The 22,370-nt window shown below is 47.5% G+C and overlaps 1 protein-coding gene across 7 annotated transcripts in view; it reads right to left on the bottom strand.

The window, feature by feature from the left end:
• Msi2 (musashi RNA binding protein 2) overlaps nt 1–22,370 on the bottom strand; it is a 380,976-nt gene that overhangs the window by 134,346 nt on the left and 224,260 nt on the right. For all 7 annotated transcript variants that reach the window (XM_085829677.1, XM_085829678.1, XM_085829680.1 and 4 more), the window contains exon 7: nt 6,654–6,702. In XM_085829677.1, the coding sequence (XP_085685803.1) occupies nt 6,654–6,702 (49 nt within the window). The remainder of the gene's footprint in view (nt 1–6,653; nt 6,703–22,370) is intronic.

Genomic DNA, 22,370 nt, shown 5'->3' with positions numbered 1-22,370 from the left:
CATTCTAATGATTCTTTCCTGGAGTCCTGGTTTGGAAAAGTCTTCCTTCAACAGCTACCCACAGTGTTGATGAATGGTTCACTCTGGGAGGAGAACAGGGTTTTCGAGTCACCCCACCAAAACCATATACTAGTTAATAGCAGCCAACTATTAACAAGTCTGGGGGCTTCCTCAAACTACAGCCTGGAATGCAAGCTCTGAGGGTCAGGCCCTCGGCTGCAGGCATCTGTGACAGGCAACTGCCTGTCAATTGCAGAATTAGTGTCAATGCCAATAATGACCTGCCACTGGTTTACAACTATTCAATAAACCCGTTAATGCATCTCAGACCTTGAATAGAACGGAAGAGGTGGAAAAATACAGGCCAGTGGGATGACTCATTGGATAAAGGGGCTTGCTGCTCAAACCTGACAATTTTGAGTTCTGTCCCTGGATCCCAAGTAGGGATGGAAGAAGAGATCCAACTCCATAAAGTTCTCACAGTATGGCACACACAGCCACATTCACCCCCGACCCTGCCCCGACCCCAGAATAATAAATCAAAAATTTTAGAAAGAGATAGGAAAATACTACAGCCATAATTCTAGCAGGGCCAACAGACAGGTTTTGCTCTAGACCCCACAGGTAGGCACAAATAAAACATCCTGTCGTAGTATAATAAATGTCACAGCCAGCTGAGGCATTGCTCATTCTTATCATGGTTTCAGGCACCCATCCAGTAGCCCTTCTCCCAACCTGGTCTCCTTGCTAAACACAAACACCCTCATACACACACAGAGGCATGTATGTACACATATACACACACACACACACACACACACACACACACACATATACACACACACACATATATATGCACACACACATATATATATATATACACACACATACATATATATATATATATATATAAAATTTGTAAAGTTTGATTATTTTATTTATGTCTGAGAATTTTGCCTTTATGAATATCTGTGCACCACAGGTGCTAATCCTTGAGGAGGTGGTGCGCCTCTATGTGGGTACTGGGGATTGAACCCAGGTCCTTTGCAATAACAATTGCTCTTAACCACTGAGCAAACTCTTCAGCCCCAAACACCCTCCTTAAAGACCAAGTCACACTGAAAAAGCTTGTGAAGCCCAACTCTGCCCTCCCACCAGGTAAATAAAATCAATTTTAGAATCTTAGAAGGAGAGACATGCCCATATTACCATTTGCCTGGCAACATACACTCACAAACTGCTGCTTTTATTGTTATTTATTTTTAAATGGGATTTATATATGTTGCCCAGGCTAGAGTACTGGGGTTCATTACTACAGGCTGAAAGATCGGTAATATCATTTATGCCTCTGCGAATTTCTTTTTACATGCCTCTGTTTTTGTTTTTTTGTTTTTTACAAATAGGCATCAATAAACAAATAATTACAGCACTACCCTTAATCATCATTTTATGGTGCATAGAAAAGAGTCAATCTGAGCTAGGGAGGTCAATTTCAAAAGTGAGCATCTGGCAGGTTTTCAAGACATTAAGTACTGTTTTGTTTTTTGTTTTTTCCCTCCTCAGAAAAGCATTACCTTCTTCTATCATGGCTTCAGCTACATTTTCCTGGCACCATTCTAATAAATAAACTGCTTACACAAGTCACCGAGACCTTAAACTTGGGCGCACCACTTCTGGGGTGGAGACTGAGCAGGCTTTGGGAGAAGAGCCAAGGTCTAGATCCAACAACTTAGAGGTGAGCCTTGCTGAACGCTTCAGCCTCTGGCAGGATCTGCCCACACTGGGCCTCTCCAGTTGCTACACCGTGTGTAGCCCAGGGAAAGGACCTCTCAGTTCCAGGGCCGGGATGGTGGCTGGTGCCAAGCAAGGGTCATTTTGGTGGGGCAGTGACAGTTTGGAGCTGTTGTTTCTCTCCTAAGTCAGTAGCACTGCCCTTAGTAAGTGACTGAAGCTGTTGGGAAGAGCTGTCCGTCACTCTAATCTCTGTTTTGCTCTCTCAGTATCCAGTTCCCTTGCCTCTGGCAATGGTCCACAGCCAACAGGCCTGCTGGGTAATGGCAGCCACAGAGATGCCAGGGCCAGAGACTATCCCTCTCTAGCCGATCCTTCTGGCTTCAAAGATACCCCATTCATTTCCCACAGGTGCCCCCCCAACTGTCCAGCTCTTCCCTTGGAGGGATCCAGGAGTTCAGAGTTCAGGAGCCCAGGGTCTGAGGTCACTGGAAGGATCTGGTAAGGTTTTCCTTATGACCAGAGGTTCTGCTCCCCTGGGAAGAGGTGAGTGTAGACAGAATTGACTTCAGCAGCCCACATGCCTATGTTCCATAGCCTCTACAGGGCTGAGCTGTGGAGAGCGGCAATAGCTGAGCTACCCTTTTCTCCCTCCCGCCAGCAAAAGAGCAAATTGGAAGGACACCTTCTCCTGCCTTCCCTACTTCTCCCTCAGGTGCCCACCCGCTCCAGCCCTGCCCTGGGATCAATATCTAATGCTGACTTCAAGATCTTATCTGCCATTTGCAAGGATAAAGCAACATCTCACCCCACCCCCATCCCTGATGATTAAACCCTTTGATGATCTGCCCAGTATTTTCCAGGCTACCTCTAACAAGCTTTAGAGAGCAAATGAAATGACTCTGAGAAAATTGGAAAGGCATCATTCTCTCTCTCCTCAGGGACATAGATCGTCTCACAGAAGACCATGGATGAAATGACAGGCAGGAACAAGAATGGCTCCCAGCTTCTATCAGGAGCTCTCCCCAAACCCCAAACTTCGAGTGACTTAGTTTTCCCCTCTGAAAATGAGGAGCAACATGGACAATAAGAAGGGGTGGTATAGTTAGAGCAAACTGTGAGGAAGCAGTCTAGACCCTCATTGAGTCTCCTGTTCGCAGACCTGCCGGGTACCAGGCCTGTCTGCAGAGTGGCTGGGAGCTTGAGCTGCAGGTCACACAGGCAGAGCTGATGTCTCAAGTCCTGCTTCCTCTTGGGTGCATCCCTGGGCAGCCTGGTTCGTCTCTATTTGCCACGTGCAGCCCCTGTGCTGGCACCAATGCATGCAGAGCACTGCCTGTTTCTACTGTGATGGTGAACACAGCCTGTTCAGATAACCATGAATCTCTGACAGCAGAAGTCAGGGTAGGTGTTGAGACAGGGTGTCCATGCCCACCTTTAGAAATGAAGGACATCCTCTATGTCCTGCCTCCCTGGCTGCTGGGAGTACCCCAAGATATCCTATGGTATTCCCTGCTCAAGTTTCTTCAGCAAAAGGAACCCCAGATCACACCAACTTCCTGAAGGGAATACACTCGTGGATGGCTCTTGTGGATGCAGAGATGACCCTTCATCCTATTTTGTGCGTAGATAGACTGCCTCATTTCTGATGTCATCAGAGGTCAAAATCTTCCTCTAGCCACCCATAATCAAGGTCCCTTCCTAATAACCGAGTTGATTCCTAGAGATCCCACCTACAGTAACTATTCACGTACTCCCCACCTCCACCCCTCACCCCTGGTTGTTCAATTAAAGGATACAAAGCTACTGGCCAGACACACTTGGTTCCTGTGGCTCTCCAATCACCTTCCCATATTCTTAGAGAAAGAAACTGTAATGGTCAGACGCTTGGCAGGTGGGAAGAAAAACCCTAGGTACCTCTGTCCCCAGCCCTAGTCCCTGAAACTAGAAGGCCAGCTTTATGTAGGGATAACATGGGAGTACCTCATACTATGGGTCCACCGAGAGGCAAAGTCTAAACTCATGACCCCAGGATTCTTTCCCATGGCACTAGTGAGACCAGGCTGGCTCTTCAGTGGACAGAAGTCAACTGCCACTCAAATATGCCTCAGGATCATCTTTTCTCCATGGGGACCACAGAGAGCAAGGACAGGTGGTAGCAACCAGAAAGCCAAGTGGCAACTAACTTGACCTCTGCCTCCTACTGGTGATAAAGGCCCAAGGGAGCCCAGACCATGGGCCCAAGTCTATGTGTTCTGCTGTGGCTCCTGACACACCATAGAGGTCCATGTTCCTGGGGCCAGGGACCAAACACAGCCCAGGTTACCCATCAGGGCTGGATAAGAAGACAGGAGCTCCCAAAAGGCAAGTTGGCTAGAAGACTAACTGAATCAGTTAGAGACCCTGCTTAAGTAAATAAAATGGAGTGATCGTGGAAGAATCTGACATCAACATAACATCTACATGCCCCCACACATTCAACACACATGTGCATACACACATACAGAAAGGGAGAGAGGGAGAGATGGAGAGAGGAAGAGAGAGACAGATAGAGACAGAGAGCTGGGGAAGTAGCTCATTGTACTCCAGACCATGGATTTGATCCCAGACCCTGACAAACATAAGAAAAGGACACAGTCACCATGACCACAGCTCAGCAAACTCCTGAGATTATGGGTTCTGACACTGACTGCTGGGAGTCACATTTAGATGTCATCACTCACCCAGAAAAACCTGTTCCTATCTGGGCACACATAAGAGTCTGCAATCAGTAGCCTTGGGCTGGAAGCTACGGGGACTTAAGAGTCTCAGCTCTCTTGAGCCTTGGTATCTCAGCCATAAAATGGTAACGGTAATTATCCTAAGAGCTAACACTTAATGCACACTTATTCTTGGCCTTCCACTTGCCAAACAACACTATTAAAGTAGGCACTTTTCCTACTTGGATTTTTTTTTTTTTTTTTTGGTCAACTTGACACAAGTCAGAGTCATCTAAGAGGAAGAACCTCATTGGGAAAATGCCTCCATGAGATCTCCTGGAGGCACATCTGTGGGGCATTTTCTTGATTAGGGACTGATGTGGAAGGGCCCAGGCAGTCTAAACAAGCATGAAAAAGAAGCCAGTGATCAGGGCTTTGACTTCCTTTGATGATAGAGCAATGTGTAAGTTGAAATAAACCCTTTCTTCTCCGAGTTTCTTTCGGCCGTGGTGTTTTATCATAGCACTAAAAACACTGGGGCACTGCTATTACTACTTTCACTTTATAAATGAACAGAGAGGAGGCATAAAAGTGTGCAGTAATTCCTCCCCAAGTCACAACAACTCTATGACTCCCAAGATGGCTGTGGAGGCCAAATTATGAGAGACACAAGAAAATTGTGCTTTGGCTTCTCATTAAAAAAAATATGTATAGGTTTGCATTTCTATGTGTTAGTCATATAGAAGCACATGGATACCAGAGCCCATGGAGGCTGGAAGCCTGGGATCTCCTCCAACTGGAGTTACAGGTGGCAGTCAGCGATTTGAAGTGACTGCCGGGAACCAAACTGCGGTCTCTGAGCAACAAGTTCTCTTCACCACTGGGTCATCTCCGCAGCCCTTCTATACTACTTGTTGCAGACAGAATCATTCTACATTGCCTCATCTGAAACAGACTACAGAACCTGGGCTGTCCCTCCCAGCGTGGTACTTAGGCATCCATAATATCACCAAGACAATGTTGATGATGACAGAAAATAATCACAAACTGTACATCACCTTCCTCTTGGTAGCTCTCCAGCTCCAGCTCCAGCTCCAGGGTAATGGGGAAGGGGAGAGAGCGTTTACATGTTTTTGTTTTTCTTCCTTGCCTTCTCTCCTCATCCTCTACCCTGCCCTGGTCCATCCAGGGTTGACCTCTCCATCGCAGGGAAAGTTGGGCATATGAAGACAGGATATGCAGATCTCTCCCTGGCCCCCTTCATCCCTTCCTGCCTTTCACTCGCTGCTTCCTCAGACAGGAAAGAGGCGCAACCAGCACAGTCACCACTCTGATCACAGAGGATATCAGGGAATGGAAGCAACAATAGATGTGGCAAAGGAAACAGGTCTCTAGGTTCACCCAGGACTCCTTCCCTGGAGCACACTCCACAGCCTTTCCTCACATCCCACTTCAAAAATCACTGCTTATTAGCACCCCATTAATGAGGACCCCAGGAACAGGGCACTTCCAGAGCACAGCAAAATACTGCACCGAGTCATAACCTCCTCAGACTTTCGTCTCAAGGAGGATGGTCTAGATTCCGCCCCTTTTCCCATTCAAAACAATGATCTGAACACGTTCCTGCTGGCAGGGACCACTGAGAGTTCTCTTTGACAAATCTGTTCAACACTAGGGATCCACTCCCAAGCAAAATTCAGACATCGGACAAATCATTTCAAAGGTTTGTGGACCCCAGGTTAAGTGAGACATATACACACACACACACATATACATGTACAGCTCCCCCCCCCCCCCAAGCACTACGAAGCTCCACAGGACCGTCCAGATCTGCAAGTGTGGTAATCTGCTAACAGATTCAAGCAAGGTTTTTCCACCTCCTCTCACTCAAGTCTTAGGCTGACAGGCTGCTCTCTGAGCCCTCTTGATGCGAATTGAGAGTCAGATTGAGTAATCACCATGAATAATTTCCACTGGGATCACTGAGTGCTGAGGTTGGCTAGGGGCTAAGAGAGCCAGGGCGAGAAAGGTAAGTTGAACCGGTGTGCAGGGTGTGGCCGCTCAATTTCAGCCAAGATGGTTTTCACTGTCTGATACCCAGACTCACTGTGCTATGCACAGTCTACTTGCTAGATTCTGCATCTTCCTTGTTTGTCAATGAGAGAGGAGAGGAGAAGCCCAGGAGAGGAGGAAGGGTCATTCGCTTACGACGGGCCATCTTACCTCTGTGCCTGTTGGTGGTTTTGTCGAACATCAGCATCGCATCCTCTACCTGAAAACAAGCACAGAATAAAAGCTGCTTCAGGACTTTTCATGAAATCTACAGAACATTACAAATACAGAGCGCATTGCGGGTGGGGGAGAGGAAAGTGGTTTCCATCACTTAAGTTACAGTTGCTCAAATAGAGAATGTTTGTAGGGGGGAACCAAACCCCAAAATCCCCTCAACTTGGCATAATCTTAGTTAACAGATGTGTAGTTTCCTTTGGGGGGCGGGGGAGGAGAGGAAGGAGAGAGTGGGACAGAGAAGAAGGGAGGGAGAGATTATATTGTAACATTTGTTGTATAAATGACATTACAATGTAGCAAATACTTCGCCCAGGTCAATACAATGTGACAGCTTGACAGTGTTCCACAGTGCAAGAGGCCACAGCTAAGGTCCCTTCTAATGTATATTCAGTTCATTGGATTGTAGACAACAGACTTCAGGACCCTCACTCTGATGGGCTGGACTGTGCTCTCTACAACTTGTCAGTTAAAGGCCTAATTCCTAGTTCCATGACTGGGTGACTACTCTTTATTTTTATTTTTAAAAATTTTATGTGCACACACGTGTGTCTTTGTTTACTTGCAATAAGTCGGTGGGTGCCTGTGGAAACCAAATGGTGCTGGATCCTGGGAAACTGGAGTTTTGCATTGTCTGATGTGGTTGCTGGGAAAACCCAACTTGGATCCTCTGTGAAAGCAGTTAGTGCTCTTAACCACTGAGCCATCTTTCCATCCCAACTGGATCTTTAAAGCCAACAAACATTAATTAAGATGAGTTCATTAGGGTGGACCTTAATCCCATCATATGGACTGTGTCCTCAAATGAGGACAAAGACACAGACAGGGGCTGAGGAACCACAGGCTAACAAGACCTCAGTAGGCACCAACCCCACCACCGCACAATCTTGGACTTCTGGCTTCCAGGATAAACAGACACGAGAAAACTGTAATTTGTTTGTCGAAACTCTCCAGTCTCTGGTGCTTGGTTGTGGCAGTCCTAGCCACAACCAAGTCCCTGGTATACCGATGCTAGGGCTCTTTCAAGGCAATCAAGAAGAGAAGTACCCAGGCTGGCATCTGTCTTTCTTCTCACATACCCTGCAACTCTTGGCCATTTCTAACTGTAGGATTCCACACAGATCTCAAGAAACAACAGACGGCTCCACAATCCACTCCTCTCATTTGTAGATCTAATCCTTTAGGTCACAAGACCCGCCTTTACCCTCAATAAGGCTTGCTATGCCAGGGTGAATCGGGTGTTTGCTTCATGGATTCTGGATTCAACAATGGTGGCCGAAATGCAAACCAATACAAACTGTAAGCCAGAGGACTCTGCGCTTGGAGCAGGCTGGGTGTGTACGTGGCTGGGAAGATCTTAGCACTGTTATGCTCAAAGGCTCCTAAGGGTCAGCTAAACCACCCGAGGAAGAATCACAGGCCACCCATCCCTCACTCCTTCTGCGTGAAACAGTGAAGTGAGGATTAAAATGGCGCCTCTGGACAAACTGAACTTATTTCTCTAGATCCTATCACAGACGACAGAGGAGAGAGCAAAGTCCAGGCAAGAACAGGGAAAAGGCAGGCAAGCCAGACTGGAAGAGATCTGTCTCACTTTAAAATCCCTTCTGGAGGCTGGGCCCCCTTTGTTGCTAAGCAACCCAGGCCGAACAAACAGGCTCCTGGGGCCTTCCCCTTCTGGTGCCCCCCACTCCTGCAGTCATTTGCTGTGAAGAGGGTATCCTTACATGTAGGGAGCTGTACCCCCCCTTTTCTCCCAGGCACCAGCTGGCAGGAGAGGCAAAGCTAGTTTGAGATCACTTGAACAGGGCTTCCTTCTCTGGGCTCTTCCTGTTCCCATGCCTTGGCGGGCTTCAAGAGTCCCCCCAGACACCTGCTGAGGCCATACGCCTCCCATACACCACCCAAGCAAATCACCAGAAGATCAACCGGTGTGTTTGTACACAGAGCAGTCACACTCTGGCATATGGCATCTCAGACTCAGACCTTGGGATGCCAGAAGAATTCAGATGCCTGGGGTGCGGGTGTAGGTTGGGGGTAAGACCTGCTGCGGGTGCAGGTAAATGTGACATCTGTTTCTTTGCACCCATCTCCACATTGTCGGAGATGTCTGCCAAATCTTGATTTTTAACTGAAAATGTCTAACAGTGAAGAAAACAGCCTCCCTCCTGTGTTGGCCATGTTTTGGTACTGAAATTCAGATGCCCGTAGGAAATAAATATTTTGAATTAAAAAAAAAATCCATGCCCCCAAAGCCATGTCTTTCAGTGGTGCGTAATTGGCTCCCTGTTTCTCCTGGCTAAGTTTGTCTATTTTCTTCTGAAGCCTCCCCATTCCCTCCACCGTGGTGAGCATTGGGAGGGGGGATCTGTGTATGCGTGTGTTTTGGGGACAAGCATTGTTGTAGAGAATAGGGCTCTTTCCCCTGCAGCCCAGCTGTACAATGGGACTTTCGAAGACCTCCTGAATAGATAAAAGTGTCAGGGTGCAAGAGAAATTCTATTAACGTTTTACAAAATATAACATCTAAGAGAGAAAGCAAAAGCACGAGGTGGGAAGGAATCAATATGGGTAAAATCCAGTGCTGAGGGGTGGGGGCACTTTTCAGTGGTTGCAAACACTTATTAATTCAGAGACGCCATCAATGCAATGGAAATCTGGCAGGCCAGCAAGAGCTGAAACCAGGAGAATTTGAATACACAAAGACTGAATAGAATGAAAACCGCCGCCTCACATACGGGCCTGTTTCTCACGGTTCTCAGAGAATCAAACAGAAGCGGCTTGTGCGGGAGCCAGTTAACTAGCAGCAATCTCTGCCTTCCTGTCTCACAGGAGGCCCTGTACATGGGGTCACACCTGAAACTGGCATGAAGGAGTTGGCTGTGCATCATAAGCCTTCAGGAAGGGCTGAGGAGGGATGCATGCTGGGTTTGGGGAGCTATAAGCTGTTGTTTTCCTGACCTGAAGAAGAGAGCATCATTAACACCACAAAATACTCAAGGAACATGGTCCTGGACCTTAGAATCAACACTGTGTAGGCAATGTCTTTGCATGCTACTATACAGATTTCCTTGTGCCAGAGGTGGCACTGGAGGCCTAACTAGTCTTTTGAATCCCCTGAGGGAGAGAAGGGAGACGAGTAGGTGTCTCAATCTTAGGTGGCTTTGTCCCACGCCTTGGAATGAGCCTGGTCTATTTTAGAGAAAAGCTTACTCCAACCATAAGAAGTCTCTAGTAATGACCCAAATAATGGTCCACATGGGCAGCTTGTGAAAAGCAAACTCATGGAACTTTTAGGTCAAATAGCTGGAAAGGGGATACACTCTGCCTTTGAGGCTGGAAGGTCTAGCTTGTGTGTTTCTGCCTATGGAAGGTTCTAGTAAATCTCTTTCAACATACCAATGGAAGGAGAGCAAACTGATGGGCTCTGGGGCCATTACACATAGCAGATCTGCCCAGAGCCAGTTGGCCCACAGATCTTTCAGGCCCCTAGGATTTGTGTGTCTAGTTAACTCTCAGCTCCTAGAGGTACGTATTCCTAGCCTGCGGTCTCTTTTCCTTCCCCACCATAAACAGTGAGAGACCAGAATGAAGAGGTTAAAGCTCCTGGCCAGAGGTTAGAATATTCATACCCAGCACATATGATGTCCCCCTAGGGGACTGCAGACTGCAGCAGCAATCCCTCCTCTACTTGGGTCTTCTCTTGACCACTGATCCTCTAACATCCTGAAGAGTTGAGAGTGGAACCAGGAGTGAAAAGATGACAAGGGAATGCCAATCAAGCCATCCCTGCTTTGACATAGAACAATTCTAGCATCTACCTACATGATGCTACTTCCCTTGTATTAGGTCAACCCAATCTTGACTTTAAAATCTAGCCAGTGGCAATTTCATTTGCTTCTTCTACATATCCTGCATATATCAGGCACTTCCTACTTGCAAAGCATTGGCCTAAGTACAAACAAGAGGCAGGTCCCATGGCTCTGTTGTCACACTAATGACCCAACACCCAATAATTTTGTAGTTTCTCTACCCAAAGAAAGTCTGTTTCCTCATCCCTTTAAATTGGGCCTGGGCAATAAATTGATCTGGTTGGGTTCTGGCCCAAAGCAACTCGGTGAGCTTCCACTTGCTCTCTAGTGGACTTTGGTCATCACCATGAAAGGGGCATGCCGGGGCTAGCCTGCTGAAGGATGATGGTGCAGGACACATGGCACAGGACACCTGTCCCCAGCTGAGAGCAGGAAGATCATTAGACTGTTCCCAGTGTACCTAGCCAGCAGCTACTGCCTGCAACTGAGGTTCTGCAGTTGGTTACGCAGTATCCCTGCAGCAGGAGATAATGCATATGCAGCCCAAGTCAATGCGCAACTCCAAAAGAACACCTTGTATTCAGAAGATGACATTTTAAATAACACCATAGAGAAAAGGCCAGAAAAAAGGCAGAAGGGGAAATAGTTGATGAGGATCCAGTATGAAACCACCAGCCAAGTACCACACTGCAAATGGAACTTCCAGGCGGACACAGGTAAGACCTCAGCATCTCGGTTTTATCCCAGCAGCCAGGTTAAGGACCTAGGTCCTAGAAAGGCCAAGAAAAGATGAAAACCTGCTTCTCTTCAAATGAACGCTGTGAAGACTCAACAATAATCACCAACCAAAGTCAGTGGGGGAAGCCATGCTAATCCTGACTTCTTTAACTAATGAGAGAACCCTCTTTCAAACTTCTCAAAGGTTTAATACAAGCCAGACAGTTTTTCTGGGTGATTCCGAAGTGGTCAAACAGTGTTGGCTCTACCCAAAGTTTAGACTCTGCTTGTCCCAGCTCATGTTGGCTGAAGAAGCAACCTTTAAAGTCACAGTGCAGAGATGCCCACACAAGGGGAAGTCACAAGTTTTCTTTGTCCAGTTAGCTGAGCTCAGTCCCCTGGACTGTTGCTCTGCCCAGGACTTCACAGAATTGCTTTCCTGGGTACAATGTGGTTGATAGGAGGTGAATGCAGAAAACTTGTTCCCAGGGGAGGGCTGAAGTCAGGAGCAGCGGGTGATCAAGACGGGAAGTGCTGCATAGAGTCCAGGCCCAGATTCTCGTGTTAGCTAGCTTCACAGTGTCTCATGGAGTTCAAGGCACCTCCCTGTCTGTTCCCTGGTAACATCTGAGGTGGCCTCTAAGCTCCAAGAGTGAGGATTCTGTAGAGGATTCAGAGAAGAGACTGCAAAGCATGCTGGGAGAGAGGGGGAACAGGGCAGACACTACAACATCTGGGAGCATCAAATTCCCCACTGAAAACTGTTTCCCTTTGAAAACTGTTCTGTGAGGCTGTTCCAGAGCTTTGCTGTGGCCAACACACACCCTAAGATACTTCCTACTTCCTACACCTCCTGGGAGTCGGCACACCCCCACACACATCATACCTATTGAGAACAAAGCAGGAAACCGCACTTCAAATGGTCCTTAAATCATCTATCCAGATGTGAGGAGGGGAACTGGGAAGGGAAGAAACCTCCACTCTTCCCCCAGAACAAACACTCTTAGATTTCTCTTCCTGCTCCCACATGGATGCTTCAAGAGTTAGTTTAAATCAACACCCGAAAACGCTGAACTGGCGATACGACAGTGCACAGGGCTTAGCGGCCTTATTATGCTTTATAAATTCAAGACACTAAGGCTATTTGATGTGGCGAGACCACCTAGGACAAAGGGCTGGAATCTGTGCTGTGTCAAGCATGGGTCACTTCTGCTCCAACCACTAAAGTGGCTCCTGACATGAACCTAAAGCAACTAAATCATCTTCTGAGGCTAAATTTCTCCCTCAGTATACAAAGAGGGGGTGGTGGCTTTGCTCACCATTAACAAGAGAGAGGTGGCAGCAGAGGGGGGCAGCCTGGAAAATCCCATTAAATTCAAACTGCAATTTGCATTAGTGGTTTCAACCTTGATGGCTCCCAGGAGCCCCCTAAAGGCTGTTGAAACACCTGTTGCCTAGGCCACTCCCTCTGGACTGTTAAGGTTGCCTAGGCCACACCCTCACTTTCCAGGGGACCTTGAAGAAGGCCTCTTAGGCCCTCCAGTGATCTGTGTTCTTCCAAGGCAGAGAATTGCTGTTCTAAATGGTTGAATGTAGTGGGAGGGGCCTTACCTTACAGCATGTGTGTCAAAAAGAAGCTAGCCGGTATTAGCAGGCCTTAAGAATTCACCCTGTTTCTTGTCAGGGTTTTAGTTTAAGGAAACCAGGATTCTGTTCTGAAGTAGCCAGAAAGGCCAACAACTAAACCAAGAGCTCTTACATTTTTACTTATTTATTTTTTTATTTTTTATATTTTTGTTTTCCGAGACAGGGTTTCTCTGGGTAGCCCTGGCTGTCCTGGAACTCACGCTGTAGACCAGGCTGTCCTTGAATTTAGAAATCCACCTGCCTCAGCCTCCCAAGTGATGGAACTAAAGGTGTGCGCCACTACTGCCCGGCGAGCTTATACTTTTGAGGCAGGGTTACATGTAGGCTAGGCTGGTTTTGAATTCTTCCATGGCCCAGGATGACCACGAGCTCCTGGTCCTTCCACCTTCTAAGTACAGGTATTTATTCTAAGCCTCTGACGCCATTCCTAATATACTAGGTGCTAGGGACGAAACCCAGGGCCTTCTGCACGCTAGGCAAGAACTCTTATCAAGTAACTGACATAATGGCCTTGAACCCAGAACTTTTAAGACAACCTAAATGAAACCACTACTCCTTCGACTTAATATTTCTACAGTGTTATTATAATCCTGGCCCTCATGTGACACATGAGAAAGAGATTCTCATTTATCCTCTGAGCCCCAGCTTTCCCACCGCTCACCCTGAGACTGGAAAGGGCCCATGGCTTGGATGCTGGTCTCTGGAAGTTCATATCTCTGCCCCTTCTCCCCATGTAGGTTCCTGCCTCCTTCCCCAGAGCTGCAGTCAAGAGAACTCTTGGCTACCTCTCCGTGCATTCATTCACCCCTGGAAGGTTCCAGCAATGGAGGTACCCCCAGGGCTTCTGTTGTAGCCACTGCTGTTAAAAACTGCCCATTTCGGGGCTGGAGAGATGGCTCAGTGGGTAAGAGCACCCGACTGCTCTTCCGAAGGTCCAGAGTTCAAATCCCAGCAACCACATGGTGGCTCACAACCATCTGTAACGAGATCTGGCGCCCTCTTCTGGAGTGTCTGAAGACAGCTTATAATCAATAAATAAATCTTAAAAACAAAAAAAAAAAAACAAAAAAACTGCCCATTTCATCTCGGAAGTCCAACACTCTAGCTTACATCAGCCCCCAGAACTTGTTTATTTTGAGTCACGCTCATGCCTCCATGGAACGGCAGGAAAAGAGACTGTTGGGTTTCTTCTACATCCTTCTTCCAAAATGTGGTAAAGTACATGTAACATAAACTGGGCCGTTTAAACCGCGTCTCTAGCATTCAGTTCACAAGCGCTAAGTGTATATCCTGAACTCGTCATCAAAGGCTCTCAAGACTTTTGGCTAGAATAGTCTACCCTCCCAAGCAGGGCTGTGTTCTATCAGTCCTATTTTTCTTATTTTTGCATTTTCAACCCTTATGGAATCATTCCACTTTCTCATTTAACTTCAATACCACCGAACCCCAAAGTTCATCAGATACGAGTTACAAATGTAACCAACGGATGCTTGTGGGAGTTGGGGCTCTCTGAAGAGTGTGGGGTACCTACCTACAAGCAAGGCCTCCTGCTCAGCTGGTCTGAATGCAAATTCTACTTACGAAATGCCCACCCTGCCCCTATCAAAAAATGATGAATAGTGACCGTTTACTATAGCTTAAAGGGCAATTTGCAAGTAGCTCTGGGTGGATACTATCATACCCTTTTGTAGGTGAGGAAATTAGAGTTGCTAAGACTAAGTAACTTGCCTGCATTTCACACGTAAGATACAGTGGAGTGAGTTTTAAAAGTGGACGAGTCCCTCTCAGTTCTCTATCTCTGTTCACTGTGTTCCACTTTCTAAAGTCCCTGGAGCTCAGGTTAGTGCTACTGTCTTCTGGATGAACCAACAAATACGGCCTTCAAAGCTCTCCAAACAGTTCCAAGTGATTAAGTAAGCTTAAAGGGGGTGGGGGGATGGGAAACTGGGGAGCAAATGAAGAGTTGAGGAGATAGGACATAGGGGTTTCTTTCTTTGAGTCAGGCAAATCTAGAAGCTGAACAGCGGGCTTCTCCACAGTCACAGAGCAAGAGCTGGAACTGGCCGGGTGTCCTGGAAGTCCGTCCAGGGCTCAGCCTATGAGAGTCTACAGGGTACTCTGAGTGCACAGTCAGAGCATGAAGAATATAGACCATGCCTCACTCATCCTAGGGCTGGCAGGAAGGCTTGCAGGACTGGCTGCTGAGTCCCTGGCTCAGAATACACCCAATTCACGTCCTCCCGGGCAATTCTGCTGCACCGTGAACATGAATACACACACATACCCACTGAAAAGTGGGTCACACCAAAGAACAGTCACTAATGGGATCAGTGTGCCCTTTGGGGGAACAGTCACAGGAGGATCCATCTTGAAAGAGCCTGAGTCTGTCCTCTGAGGCTATGGTTGAGGTTAGGCTCCCTTTCAGCTGGGCAGACAAAGACCTGGTCCCCAGCACCACCCAGGGAGGGAGCAGGAGCAGCTTGCTCTCTGGGGTGACCTCAGTCAGGGCGTGGAGGAGAGGTGAAAAGGAAGGGAAGTGATGGGAGAGAGGCTGGGCATGAGCTGTCGGAGGCGAAGCAGTTGGATCCAGCAGGCTGACAGCTGTCACATGGAAATGGCATCTGGCCTAACGGCCTCTCGTGTGACGTTCCTTCGAGTGGCGGCTGTTGTGCTCTGGTAATCCAGTACCCACTTTTAGGGCTGGTTGCTGAGTGTGTGTGTGTGTACATATATATACACGCAAGCATGCATGCATGCATGCAAGTGGGCTCTGGAGGAGGGGAGTGGCAGGCAGGCTACTCAATGTTCCTTCTTCTCTGTCTCTAACCTCTCCCTATCAGGCCTCACCTACCGTGAAAAAGGCCCAAACCTGCCAGCTCCAGAGGAGAGAGGCCCGTCATTAGGGGAGCGTTGATGTGCCGTAACAGACTCTTGCATTCCCATTAAACAAATACTAAACTGCTAATTGCCAAAATGGATCTGCACGACTCTGACCGAACAGGGGAAGGGTTTATAATTACCAAGTGTGAAAATGCACAGCCTGTAAATAAGAACCTCATCTGTCCTAATACAGGCTGATATTGATGGGCATGAAATAAACATCAGGACCAAATGGAAAACTCATCCACATCTCCTGTGGCCAATGCAATCTCAGCCGGTGACAAGCGTGGCTGCAGCTATCCACTTGGGGAAGGGAAGAGGGGGGAGGAGCAGCATTTCTCAGGCTGGAGAAGTCCAGGTTCCAATCTGCAGTGCCAATCCCTCGGGCCATGTGCCACTTCTTTCTGCCTGCAGAACAGGGAGGAAAGCTACACGGCTCGATGGTGGGACCAGGGCCTGTCTGCGTTGGAAAGGGACTTCTATTTGCAGAAGCTCGTCTGCACAGGACAGGAAGGGGCAGATGAGGAAACAGGGAGATGACAGCTTAGCCAAGGTGGCCAAATTCGTCACTAAACCAGTGTTTATTGAGGCTCCTCTGTCTGCCCAATACAAAGTTAGCTGAGGAGCATAAATGAAAGGAACTAGGGGCCAGGATGACTCTGAGACCTCGGGATCTCTCAGTGCCTTCCTTTCTGTGAGCTGGATGGGAGGCAGGCTCCGGCATTAGAATTTAACAGCCATGCACTTGCCTTGATTACAGGGAGCAAAGGAGAGAATTGCCACAGGCTCTAAGAGGGCCCCCTGACATTCTACCAGCTTGCTATTCTGATAAATTCAGCTAGATCTTGGGAGGAGTGTGTACCTGAGAGATGGGAGGAACCTTCATCACTTTATATAGTCTTAGGGGTCACAGAGGTGGCCCAGGGGTTGCCACTCCACTCCAGTGTGATCATCCTCTCTCCTAGGAACATCTGCATCCTTCTCTGCTCTCAAGAGTCAGAGCACTTCTCCCCTCCTCCCGGGATGAGCTGCTAGGTCTGACCTCAGCAGTAGAAGCACTTAAATGCCCAAAATAGAAACTTCCTCTGCTCTGCAGCCCAGTTTTTGGCAGGAGGCAGAATTCTGTGAACTGTGTGGCTCCGGGTACCTGAGCGACTGCTCCAAGTGCTGCTCATCCCCAAATCCTCTATGGGTCTTAATGGAACTTGGCTCTAGCTTCCTGCCCCTTGGGTTACCTAACAGCCAATCACCCTGGCATCTAGCCCCAAAGTCACCTCGGAGTCCTGGGTCAAGAATCCCATGGTTTACTCAGTTCTAATGCTGTCCCCTTGTCTAAAATAAGCAAAATGAAGGCAGTGCTGAATGTCTATCTTTAAAGACATTCTACATCATCACTTTAAAATTCCCCAAACATCTTCAAATAATGGCTACCACAATGCTGCTGAGAACAAAGTTCAAACATAGCTAAGACTAACTAAGGGTCCAGTCACTTGGTAAAGTGACTTCCTGTTCAGAGAAGGTCATACCTTCTCTAAGGCAGACAGGAACAAGAAGAGAGGAGTCCAGGCCACTGCTCACTTTCCAGAGGAACAAACCAGTGCTCAGTGATTCTGTGGCTAATAGTGACAGGAACCTAACATGGCCTTATAGGTCTGGAGTTCAAATCTTCCTCCACCACCCCGACCTGTGCATTTTTTTGGGAAGGCAATGATCATTGTTCCTCTTCTCCTCTGCATCGAGAAGTAGACGTTATTGACGTAGCATCCAAAAAAAGCATTTGGCCAGGGGTCTATTACTGCAATTACGCATTCTAGTACCAGCACCCACAGACGCTCACAACTATCTTTTAGGTAAGAGATGTGTCGTGGACTAAGAGACTTTGTATTCATTACCACCACAGTTCAATCTAGAGAAGTCAGTATGGATGAGTGGCATTTAACTATGCAAGCTCACCTGGTTTTGTGAACTATTCTCTAAGGATGTAAATACACTGTGTTTCAGAAGCTCTGAGGGAGTGGGGGTGGGGCAACGTGGATGACACTGGTGGCACATTCTACAGTGGAATGCTCCTCCATATAAAAAGAAACACATGAGCCACCAAATGCCCTAGCTTTCATGGATTCCCTTGGAGGAAACTATGCTGATGAGAAAAAAAAAATCCAAGGTTGGATGGTTCTATTTCTATAACAGAATAACAAAATTAATGCAATGGAGCATAGCTCAGATCTGCGTTAGGGGTGAGCTTGGTGTCTATTAAGAAACCAGGTGGTTTCTGGTGGACTCAGTGGGACAGTTCTGAGTATGATGGTGATGGCCATTAGAATAAGCAGATAACCATTTTTTCTTTTCTTTCCCCTTTTTATTTTTCTGTTTTCTTGAGACAGGGTTGTGGGGAAATGGGTGAAGGGCACACCAAGGCACTTTGATACATACATACACATATATGTGTGTAGGTATGTATGTATGAAGGTCCCACACACATACATACCTACACACACACACACGCATATATATAATGGTATCTTGTCTACCAAATAAATTGAACTTGCATGGAAGATTATTATTAATACTAGGCATAGTGGAGGCTTTTGGTAGCACGGCCTACACTATGTATATACCTGCTACCTTTAGTTTAGCCTGAGGTACCCAAGGTGCCCAATAAGTTTCCTTTGAAGTGATAAAGTCAACTTAAGGATCCCACTTCCTTTTGTGGATGCCTTCGGGTGGAAACCGCTATTCTCCTCATTAGGTCCCAACTCTGGTTCGGGTCTTATTAAGTGAGTATTGTCAGAATAACGATGTTTCCTACTTCTCTAGCCACCTGATTCCCTAAAGGGAAAAGGAGGAGGAGGAGGAGGAGGAAAAGCCGGTACCCATCATCTAACCCCCCCCCCCCCCAAAGCAGCAACAAAGTAGCAACTCAAGCTGCTTCAGGACCCAACAGGCAGCTTTCGCTTTCATTTATTTCTACATCAACACTCGGGTGCTGAAGACTGCTCTCATTTCAGGAGCTGTCAATTTGCCTTACTGCTGGGCTTTTCATCTGTTTTCGGTAAGAAGGAATTACAAAGCAGGCAAATGAAATAACGCAGAGCAATCTAACATATTTCGGCGATTCAAATTGGGACCAGGGAAGAAGGAAATTAAACAACGATGACAGGCCACCCAGCACACCTGTGTGAGGCCTAGGGCTTGGCCCCACCCCCACTGGTAACGTTGGCACCCCATGACGCTCTGTCTTCTATTGCCAACTATGCTATCTGCTTCATCCTGACCCTTCAAATCATGTATGTACACTGTACAACTTATATGGTATTTTGCTTCCTGAAGCAGAAAAATCTTGTAACTGCAGGTGAACTGTCAGGTGCTGTTCCTTTAAATGGCCTGTGAAAGATCAAGGGGCCGGAAGTCCATCCCTATACATTTATTTCTTTTCCTCAGAAATCAGCAGAGACACATGCTTCCTGACAGCTAGGCCACGTGAGGAAACACTCACTGCATCGAACCTAAGGGTCTCTTCTGCTTGAGGTCTCTACTTGGGGTCGGAGAGTGAAGCCTCCTAAAGACTTCTGGCAAATTCGTCTAAATTTTTGGTTTTAACTAAAGTGTTGCTCAATTGTTTAGGTCTCTATTTTCCCCCGTCTGACTGCAGAGCTAAAGATGAGCTAAGAAAATGTTAGGAACTACAGGGCCAAGATGCCCGCCCTGCTGGCCTCTGGGGCCATGTGGTCCTTAAGAAACAAACTGCCCCTTGACCATCACAGGTGAGGGAGGGAGGGCAGAAGGTAGGTGACAGCCCTGGAGATCAGGTTCCTTTGAGCTACTGACGTATAGGAGGCCCCTGTCCTCTGATCACCATTAATTTAAGATCAAGTGATATGGACACCTGCAGAATGTATCCATGTGCCAGGTTGGCAGGCCCACCTCTCCTGCTAGAACTGACTCTACAGGCAAGCATGAAGGGACAGAGTAGTGATAGCCTCTAGCAGTTCAAGACTGATCAGTATGCCCAGGTGCTGGTCACATACAATGGAGCACTAGAGCAGAGGCAGCCATCCACAGCTGGCACCCATTTCCCACCTCTGGGAAGGAGAGTGGTGGAGGCAGGAGGAAAGGTGACCTGTATGCAATGACCATTTGTATGTATGGTATGTATGTATGTACATATGTATGCTTGTGTGTGAACACATGTTCACGTGGGGGGGGGGGTGTATGACTGTTAGTGTGTGAGTACATATATGTGAAGGCCAGAGGTCAAGGTTGGGATGTCTTCCACTGTGGCTCTCCACCTTATTTTTTGAGACAGAGTCTGATCTCTCACTGAGCCCGGAGCTTGCTGATGCAGCTAGGCGGGACAGCCAAGCAACCCCTGCCATCTGCCTGTCTCTGCAATCTCCCAACCCTAGTGCTGGGTTTACACACATGTGCTGGGTTCACACACATGTGCTGCCATGCCCAGCCTTTACAAGGGTGCCAGGTAATCCGAACTCAGATTCCTCTTGCTTGCCCGACAGGCATTTTAGTGATAAGCCATCAGCCCAGGTCCCAAAGACCTGTTTCTAAAGGCTTTTGCTGGAAACGGAAACATGAACTGTCTCAGCCAGCTCCAGCAGCCTTCAGCCCTTAAGTGGCTTTTAAAACTGTAAAGAAGGGTAGAGCTACAACACCATTTATGAGCCATACCAAAGGAACCAAGATAATTTTCTTTAAGCTATTAGGGAAAGAAAAAATGGGAGAGGTGTTCAAGGATAGGGGCCACCACTCTCAACACCCACTGTCATGATAAAGGAGGTTTCAGGAACCCCAGGTGCCACCTACACCCAGGGCTGTCCGCAAAGCTCGGTGGAAAATCCACCCACATGAGGGTTCAAAGCCCCAGGGGACTACAACTGAAGAGGAGAGAAAAGTCTCATAGGACAGAGCTTATTTAAGAACAAACCAACAAAAATGTTAGCAGCATCCACTGTTGCCTCCCGTGACTAAGACTGGAAAAGCAAGACGAAGCAGAAGTTTAAACCAAAGAAGTAACTTGACAGAAGCAGAAGAAATGCTGCGACAGAATGGAGAATACTGTGGTCGAGCATTTTCAAGACTGAAGGAGGCCTCAAGGGTGAGAAGAGTTTAGGAAAACCAGAAAACCCTTGGGAAGGGGCTCACACACGGAACACACAGTGCTGCCGCCGCCGATGCTGCCAGCATTGCTACCTCTGCCACTGTGGCTGCTGGGAGTTTCTCAGATTTCCAACAGCATTGGGCTAGATTTAAGGAAGAACCAATATGTCCCCAGCAGGCACTGTGCCTCCGTGATGCCATATTTGCTCCTTTGTGGGTCAAGCAATGTCGGCAGATGGATGCTCTTTAGAACTCCCCTAGCACCTCGGTTCTGCTCAAGAGAAAAGTACTTAAGACAAATGTTCTCCAGACGACTGAAATTTCCCCCTCGCTCTCCGCGTTTAGTTATTTATTAGGATGCTTCAGCGAGGTTATTTTCAGACTTCCACGTGAAATAGTAATACTTAGCACTTCCAATTCATCTCCCAAGCAGTTTTCAAATGTCAGCTCATTAATCCCCAGTCCCCTCGAGGATATGTGCTCTGCCCCATCACTCAGACTGGGAAGACGGAGGCAGCGCTGCTGAGGACCTCGGTCAAGGGCTGATGTGAATCAGGGGTGCTTTCATAGGACCTCAGGAATGTGTCTAATGGGTTGGGTCTCAGGGATAGCCCTGTGGCCTCTTGTCACTGTAGGAAGTTACAAGAATCTGGATGACCCAGCTACTCAGCACCTCACAGAGGCAGGTGAGCACCCAGCTGTGTCCACGCTATGGTTGTTCTCAGCAGCTGCCCTGCAGCTCTGGGTCCTGCCTCCCTCTCAGACCTGCTAAGTGATCAGCACATCTGATATGCACATCTGATATGCTGGGGGCTGTACTTTGCTGCCTGAGAACCATACCTTTACTTTCTGGGAGAAACCACAGGCTTGGACAAGGTCTTAGTAAGAGAGATGTATTGGTGGGGTGGGAGGCACTGGAGAGATGGCTCACTCAGTGGTTAATAACACTGACTGCTCTTCCAGAGGCCCTGAGCTCAATTCCCAGCAACCACATGGTGGCTCACTACCATCTGTAATGAGATCTGGCGCCCTCTTCTGGTGTGTGTCTGAAGACAGCAACATTGTAAAAAAAAAAAGTCTGGCTTATTTCATTTAGGATGACACAAGATAAACACTTCCATTTGAGAGAGAGAGAGAGAGAGAGAGAGAGAGCCCATGTCTAGTATGTAGAAAGTCCTGGGTTAGAGCCCAGCACTGCATAAATAAGGTGGAATGCCAGCAAGCCTGCAATTCTAGCACTAGAGAAGTAGAGTCAGGATGATCAGAAGGACAAGACCATCCTTGTGAGCACATACATAGTCTGTTTCATGTACCCCGGGCTACTTGAGACTCTACTGAAAGAAAAAGAACAAACAAAAAGACTGACAGAGGCACTGTGCCACGCAGCAAAGAGGAGGAGTACCATGAGTTTGAGACCAGCCTGGGCTATAAACCAAAATTCTGTCTCAAAAATAAATAAATAAATAAATAAATAAATAACTTTTAA

The sequence above is a fragment of the Mus caroli genome, unplaced genomic scaffold, assembly GCF_978045245.1.
Source record: "Mus caroli unplaced genomic scaffold, Mus_caroli_1 scaffold_13, whole genome shotgun sequence".
NCBI classification, from domain to species: domain Eukaryota; kingdom Metazoa; phylum Chordata; class Mammalia; order Rodentia; family Muridae; genus Mus; species Mus caroli.
Note: the sequence above shows the minus strand (reverse complement) of the source record. Positions and strands in the feature narration are given on the sequence as shown.